The sequence below is a fragment of the Limulus polyphemus genome, unplaced genomic scaffold, assembly GCF_000517525.1.
Source record: "Limulus polyphemus unplaced genomic scaffold, Limulus_polyphemus-2.1.2 Scaffold259, whole genome shotgun sequence".
Taxonomy (NCBI): Eukaryota; Metazoa; Arthropoda; class Merostomata; order Xiphosura; family Limulidae; genus Limulus; species Limulus polyphemus.
This window is the reverse complement of record NW_013665869.1, coordinates 676889-685666: the sequence shown is the minus strand read 5'-3', so window position 1 is coordinate 685666 and position 8778 is coordinate 676889. Positions and strand designations below refer to the sequence as shown.

Genomic DNA, 8778 nt, shown 5'->3' with positions numbered 1-8778 from the left:
ACCTTTCCTTACCTTTTTTTTTTTTTTTTTTTTAACTTTTAGTCTTTCTCACATTCCATATTCCAAGGGGTTTGATGTTTGGTACGTTCTGTGGTTGATTGTGGGATAAATGTCTCTGCTCCTTCCAAAATAATATTTACTATACGGGAATATACAGATTCGACTAAAGAAGACATATCTATGTTTTGAATGGATAAATCGAGGAACGTACAGAAGTTGAACCAGTTTGCTTTGCTAAAGTTCCAGAAGGTCGTCGAACTCTTAACTTCAAAAGGGACTTTAACAGATGTAATTACCGGGAGATGATCACTTCCCAGATCATAATCTTTAACATCCCAGGTAGCAAGACTAGCAAGTTTACTATCTACAATCGTTAGATCCAGAGCAGAGAGATTACCCCGAACAATACATGTCCCACGACCGTCATTTAACACCATTTTATCAGATTCCATAACTAGATCTCCGAGAATCTGACCTCGACGGTCTAATTTTGTTCCACCCCATAAAGGTTTGTGAGCATTAAAATCTCCACAAATGATACTGTTTGGAAGAAAAAACTCTCGATACTCAGCAGGATCAATGTCGACACCAGGATTATAAATATTAAATATCATTACTCTGCCCATAGAAGTCTCACATTGGACCCCAACAGCTTCTGTACTTTCTGGGAAAGTAAGGACAGTGAAGAGAAAGTGATTCTTGACAAGAGTAAGTACACATTCCTTTGTCGAGTGTTCCCGATCTTTTCGAATGGTTTATAATCGTGTATGCGGAATTTTACATGGGGTTTGATAAACGATTCCTGAATACAAATAACATCGGAATTTATGCGGTGAGTTTCAAGGTAACGAATAAAGAATGGAGCATGAGCCTCAATGCCCCTAGCATTCCACTGTAATATTTGTAAAGGACCTATTGTTTATTTGTAGGTGAACTTACTTGGTAGAGTTCATAAATTGATTCTGGATTAATATCAAAACCAAAAACGGTACTTGCCAATTTGGTTATGAAAGATATCCTCGATTTTCTGCATTTCTTATGCCAAAAGGACGTCTTGAGCAATCGAAATTATTTTTGCTACGAAAGTAACGAGGGTGACGTACGAGGGCTATTATAAGCACTATCCTTTTGGGAAATGTTATCGTTACGTTCGTCAGAAGATCGGGGTTGCTGTGGTTCTTTAGGCAGAAGTTGTGTTTCCACTGGTTTTCGTTTCTTAGCAACAATTTTATCTGCTTGGGCGTAACTTAGTTTTGACAGCCTGGACCTCCTTTGCCTCATGACATTTTTCACAACCCTTGTATGCTGCCGAATGTTCACACCCACATAAACAACATACTGGAGTCTGCTTATTACAGTCCTTTATGTTGTGATTTTCGCCACACTTTGAACACCGAACATTACTGCGGCACACGTTTGCAATATGACCGTAACGTTGGCACTTAAAACATCGCGTCGGGTGGAGGATAAATTCTCGGACAGGAAAAGACAAGGTAGGGTTGTAGTCGAAAAATGGAGTATAACGGAACTTATAGGTTCTTTAACTTTTAAGACTTTATTGTAGGGGCGTCATTCTCATTGCCTTCGTAACACCCTATATGGTTGTACAGTCCTCTTTCATAATGTCGAGATGGACACAGTGAATGATGCCCCTAACAGAAGGTGGGAGAACGTCTTGAATTTGGGAACGAATTTTGTATCCACAAATGTTTTTATTTCGACATAATAATCTCGACTGTGAGTATGAACAAACTACCTTAACACGATCCGTTTGTAACTGAATCTTTTCAGTAGGCCCAATTATTTCGTTAAAGGCTCTACTCAAGAGCATGGGATTTACCTTAGCTATACTGATGTCTGGGAAAGTAAGAAATGCTATTTGTTTTCTGTCCCGAGTTGTCTTTTTGTGTCCGATAGATTTTTCACTAGAGCCAGAATCAGATCTTACTCTTACTTGAACAGTCCCTATCTAAATCCACGCCATTCGACTCACTCACGGTGTAGGAATCAGCCGAACCATTCTCAAACCGGCGAAGCTCGTCCGCTACCTTCACCCCTTCCTCAGCAGTACTTCTAACTCGCTCTCTGCTACTTGGCATACCGCTTCCGGGATTAGATTCGATTTGAAGGAACACCTTGTCGCGATAAGGCCACGTGGTCATACCTCATATGAGTAGCTAATTTACGTAAGCCTTCACAACATTAATATATGTACGTCACCGTTAGAGGAAAGCTTGTGTGAGTTTCATAATACAAACATGCTCTAGCTAGAAGGTGGGTTAGCGCTTTAATATAACTAAAAATTTATGGTTAAACTAATTGATAGAAGGAAAAATAAATGAACGATAAACAAAATAAAAGTAGAATTCGCCATCTCACATTCCTTTTCCATTACAAAAAATCACTTCGTACAAGGTATTCCAATTTTCGTATGACTACCTTTATCTCCATTTTTATACGAACACTAGAAATCCTTTACAGTTTAAGTACAGATACCGTTTATGGAAAAATAATAATTCATGTTCTGGAATCTTGAGCTCGATCTTCACGAACTTCCAGATTATTAACAGTTCGAAGACCATCTAAACTCCAATAATCAACTCTGCAATGTGGTCATAATGTCCTTGGAGTGGGTTGAGCAGGAAACATAGGTAAATCAATTGCAAGATCCGTTAAAAGATAAGAAATGGACACAACAAGGGAAGTATTTTGTCTTGTGCGGAGAAGATCAAGTCTTCTGTAGTCAACATTCCTGTTTTGCCGCAACTACCTAGAACAATTACCATTTTCTCTGGTGTCCAGAGAATTTTCGCAAGAGAAATATATGTATCTTTTCATATTAGAAACAAGAAACTGTCCTATATCTCCACCTGATCTAGGATCTCTTAATTCATACACTAATGGAGTAACTTCAAAAGGTCCATTCCACCTCTGAACAGATTTTCAGTAAATATATATACTGCAGAAGATAGTGGATGTGTCCATAATGATAGTAGGTCACCTACTTTAAAAGTATCTAGGTGTCTCTTACAGTTGTATGTTTGCCGCTGTTACTTCTGAAACTTTTCAACATTGTATCATGCTTTCTGTATGACGTCTTGGAATTCAATTGTTTGCCGACCCATGGTTTGAAGTGTTGTTAGGTATTTTGCAATCGTCCCAAGGAAGGAAAACTCTCATCTCAGATGAAGTTTGCCTAGCGTATAACCTCTAGACTCATGAATACAAGTTTTAATTGCAAGAAAAAATTCAGGTAAATGACTGTCCCAAGTTTGACGAATTTTCTTAATATAAGCAAATATCATTGTAATTATATTTCTATTTACTCTATTTGTAATATGAGACTGAAAATGATATGGAGTTGTAAAGATATGTTCAATTCCTATAGCTTTACAAGTTTCATCCAGCCAATGAGACAGAAATTGGGGTCCATTATCGGATACAAGAGTATTTGGAATACCGTATTTACACAAGTATTCATTAATAACTCATATTATCTCACCAGTTTCCAATAATCTAGTACTTTGCATAAATCCTGCTGGCTGTTTTTGATCATAGTATGTGGTTTGAGAAACATGGCATGATAACACATAATGTTTAATGTACTGTCTCATACCAGACCCAAACTATGTATGGATACTTTGTATGTGGTTTTTCTAATACTTAAATGACTGACCGTGGTATGGTCATGCAAAATAAAAGTATAATTCGCTATCTCACAGCAAAAAGAAAAATATTTCAAATGTTAATGATGTTTTGTCTATGTTTAATGTGTCATATATAACTATACCATGCGTTTCTACCTCCCTATTTTGATACAGTAATTTTCAAAATTTATCATTTATTCTTTATATGTGCATGTTTCACATAACACATGGTTGAGATGGTCGTTAAATTAATATTCTTGCTGTCTTTGTTCCTTGTCATTCTTTGAGGTCACACATATTCTACCCAGGGAGAGAATGGCTGTAATACTGCACTTTGTGCAAACATGTCGATAGTAGTGTCTTCCAATGGCAGAGAAAGTGGTATTTCAAGGTTATGGCCTCACTTATGCTTGAATGAGAATGACCTATCACTTGATTAGCACAAGTAATGTTTGGTAAATATGATGTCACCTGCAAAGTAAGTAATGTTAACTTTAAACAATCAGGTAGATGATCTTGACCTAATCAGTTGAATATATAGAATCCAGTAAAAACAACCATCCTGTGTTTAATAACAGCAAGTACACCTACTTTGTTCTGAGCTGATTATACATTTTTCATTTTGAGCATTACTTTGTGTCCAGTCTCTTTCTTTCTCAGATTCAGTTACTCATAAATTCAGTTCTACTTCATTATAAATATCTTGCCCAGCCTTTTGTTAACTGAACCTATCCCACTACTCTAAAGTTAATTCAGTTCAACATGAATATATCACAGAATGGGTAGAAATATTGGTGCCATGACTACAGGATATCTTAGTGTGGAGTTTGCTGTTTTCTGCTGACATGTGTTTTGCCTGTTACTCCTATACTTGTGTGATATAAGTTTAAGGAAGCTTCATAGTTACAGAAACTTCATTTCCACAATTAGCATGATTTACAACAAAGAGGAAGAAATGTTCACTGAAACCCAATTGTTGTCTGAGAAAGTTGTTGGGTCTAGAAGAAGTCCACTCCTGGATTTTTTACTTTTGCCAATGCCACACCCGTCCATGACTTCTCTCTCGTTACATTCAACGATTAAGGAAGAATAATCAAATAATCTATAGTGTACCCATTTACTACATCTGAGGATAAATCTCAGTGTCATGGAAGCTCAGATTACTGAGGATCATTACGATGGAGAGACATCTGCCAAGTCTGAGATCAGATGGGGCAGTCTGTATCAGGCTCCCAGATCTTCACTAGCTAGAATAATACAATCCCAGCTCAGGTAGAAACCACCCAAGGATACTGAGGAGATACTGGATGTGTTCTTGGTAAAAGGTATCTGTCAAGAGGAGCTTACTCACTAAGAGGTGAGACAGCAGGCACTAAATTGTGAAGTAAGTAAGTCATGGAGCATTAGTGAGTCTCTCCAAAGAAGAGATATACTGCCAAAACAACCATGGATTACAGAGGAGCCTGGGGTTGCATAGAGTCAATGGATGAGCCACCAAAGGCAACTTGTTATTCTGCTAGCCTGGAATAAGGATTTACCTCTCCCTAAGAGTGCCTACAAATAATGTGTCCATGATGTCGAAGACATCTAGGTCAACTAATAGCCAGAAAGTCATAAGAGAGAGGTTCTGCCCATGAACACAATTCCCAATAAGTGAAGCAAAGCACGTCAGCCCTATTGATATTCAAGGGTGCAGCAAAGGAGGGCTTACACCAGTTTTTAATGTGTTTATGGCAGATAATTACTCCAAATGGTTGAACCACAGAATAGGCTGTGTAATGTCTGGCACTTAGTTTAGATGGTCCAGCCCTAAACTCTATAGAACACTTGAATAAGTATCAACTGAAGGACTGCAAGACATTCATTACTTAGTTTCACTGAAATACTGACACAATGGAAAACAAAGCAATACATTGAGCCAAGTTCAGGACTCAGAAGAGGTGTGCCATGGAAAGCTTGACTGCTGCATGGTAAAACGTACTCTTCAATGGCATCAGCAGACTGTGAGGATATCCTTATAGACAAGTTTGTGGAAGAGGTACCAAATGAAAATACTTAGCACCTTTTGGGTGTAAGAAACCTTCTCGTACTTATGAAAGCAGTTTCTGTGAAGATGCGGTTCAAAGTGATAGCTTCAAATCTGTCACAAAGGAGGAAAACTCTTGTAATGAATTCATATTAGATAGGCCATCCTTTCCAGGTACCCATGCCATGTTAGGTTCAAGCCCAGCCAAACCTTAATCAACTATGCATGTATCCAAGCATTGCAATACAACAACACTTGCATCCTCATTGTTTACATGCTGGGGCATATGCTTCTACCTGGAAGGAAACAGCAAAGCACACACTTTGCCTGTGGAACATTGGATCACTTTGAAGTGAACTGTCCATACCTTGTTGAGCAACAAGGTAGATAAGGCTATTCGCTTTGACCAGGGTAGCAGATGCAGGAGAACCAACAACTGGAAGTGAACATTGCTGCTACAGTTCCAGAAAACTAGAGGAGTCCAAATCAAGCCTGGCCACTAATGCGGGAGAGTGAAGCAAACAACTTGCACAAAATTTTTTATTGTAAATCCAGCTTTTTCAGGGCTGTGTGGGCCTTGGTATGTGCATCTTGGAGTACATGGGCCAGAGATAAATTTTCTGTTTGATACAGGAATGGCAAATCTCGTGGTATATCAGATACTCTGAGCAAAACCACCCTCTGGCCAGTAGACACAAACTTCATGGTGGTTAATCACCATGGAGAGGCCATGCTCCAACTATGTCTAAAGGGCTTCACTTCTTACACAATGAAAGTAACTGTCACCAACCTAGGTTCTTATACACAAGGACAATAAACTCTATGGGTGTATTTGGACGAGGAAGACATAGCACCCTATGTGCACAAGTGGTGTGCCATGATTTAATATATATATGATGTCCATAGTGCATAAGTGCTGTTTAACATGTTTTTAGAACCTATGTATGAAATAAGTTGTTTCATGTCCAGAAAGTGAACAGCATTAGCTTGGGCATTTGTTTGTTAGAGTGGTGGGGTGAAGTTCTGGTGTTTTTCTGCAATTTATAGAGGATCAGTCATTCTGTATTCTGTATTCTGAAATGGTCATCAGCACAGTAAGTGAAAGTAACTGATGCTGGTGGTAACCTTAGGATTGCGTCAATTGCATTGTTTTGGAAAGTGAATACATGGTTACCAACCCATCTGAAATAGCTTGTTGTGAACTGTGCAAACAATAACTTAATGCAGAAGTAGAAGCAACTTAATGACGTTTTGGTGGAATATGCTGATCTGTTTGTGTGATCAGATGATCAACTGGGTCAAATAATAGTTACACAATGTCACATAGATACAGGTGATACATGTCCAATTAAACAACCATCAAGCAGACTTTGCTGGGGCACTAGGGATATAGCCAATGCTAAATTACAGCAGATGTTAAAGGGCGATTGTTAGAAAGAAGGTAAGTATTTCCTGGTACTGTGTTGATTTTAGATAGGTGAATGCGGTAATTCGTAATGATATCTTTCCATTATTGTGAACAGACGAATGTCTGAATGCATTAGAAGAGGCCCAGTGGTATAATACATTAGCCATGGGAACCTGGTAGTGGCAAGTTGAGCTGGATAAGGAGAACACACCTAAGGCTGCTTTCAGCATGAATGAGGGATAGCCTTTATGAATTTTGTGTCATATCATTCAGCCAGTATAACCTACCTGCCGTATTTAAAAGACTAATGGAGCTACATTGAAAGGCTTCAATGAGAGAAGTGCCGGATCGATGTTGACAACATCTTGGTGTTTGAGTCTGTGGCTTTTAACCTGAAAATAATATTTAAGTGGATTAAATAGGCAGACTTGAAACTGAATCCAAGAAAATGAGCATCCATATGCACAGAAGTAGAATCTATGTGGGTAAAGAAGGAACCCCTACAGATACAGCTAAAATATTAGTGGTGTGAGATTGGTCTCAGCCTGTTACCAAACAATAAGTCCACAGTTTGCTCAGCCTTGCATTGTATCACGAATGTTTGTTGCCAACTTTTCCAAAATTGCCTGACCATTAATGGCTCTCACTAAAGCAGAGATGTGCTTCAGTTAGAATGATAAATGCGAGCAAGCATTTCAGTCTCTGAAGTGTGCTTTAGTAGAGTGGTATTTTCTGACTCATGAGTTTACATCAGAGAAGTCAATTAGTCATGGAATATATTGTTTCCCAAATTATGACTGAGTTAATTGGATAAGAGGAGACAGTGCAAAAATCCATAGTTGAAACAAAATCTTTATTCCTCACAAAAGCAAAACAAAGTACAACACAAAAACAAGTGTATTCAATGGATGTGTTGAACTGGTAAGAAATGTATGGAAAACCTTTAATAGTTTCCCTTGCAAGTTCAATGTGCTCTGTCATGCGAGATACATTTAAAAAATAAAATAAAATAACCCCAATAAGTGAAGTTAAAATAAAGAAAAATCAACCAGTTCAATTGCTTAAACTGGAAGCTCAGCAAAACAAGCTCTGTTTCCCTCGAAACACAAAGTCTACTATGTGTTAAAATCCCTCTATAATAAAATTTGATAAAACTATTTTAAAGTGAAAATTAGATTAAGTACAAAGTTGAAATATAGTCAATAAAATCAGAAATTCCTACTAAATGCTGAAGATTCTCCTTATTCTAGATAAATCTTACTTTATATACAAAACTGCACAATCATTACACAAAACTAGGCTTGTGCAGGCTCCACCTTTGCACATGACATATTCATCCACAGTGTTTCAAGAGCAAAGTCCATTCCGGTCCCTAGCTATTAAAGGACTTATTTTGTAACTGTTAAATATGTTTTTTTTATCAAAGAAAACACATTGATCTTTAGAAGGGAGCAGTATAACAGATTATACATGAATAACCCAGAATAAAGCAAAAAGAAACGAAAATACATTTTAACATTAAATGAGACATGTTATATATAATACAAAAACCCTTTAACAAAAAAGTACAAAAATTTATTAGCGAAAAATATGTTTTACCAAAAACAAACTCTTTATCAAAGAAAACCCATCATAAGCCCTTTAACACAAAATGTAAAAATAAACCTTTTAAAATAAATCACAATAATTCCTTTACA

The 8778-nt window shown here is 37.5% G+C and overlaps 1 protein-coding gene across 1 annotated transcript; it reads right to left on the bottom strand.

Annotated features, from left to right (window-relative positions):
* Window positions 1-38: 38 nt before the first annotated feature.
* On the bottom strand, window positions 39-2099 carry LOC106478890. Its single transcript, XM_013939469.1, has 2 exons — window positions 1955-2099; window positions 39-664 (listed from the first exon to the last, which is right to left on the bottom strand). Exons 1-2 carry the CDS (start codon window positions 2097-2099, stop codon window positions 39-41), a joined length of 771 nt encoding a protein of 256 aa, XP_013794923.1.
* Between the last annotated feature and the right edge of the window lie 6679 nt (window positions 2100-8778).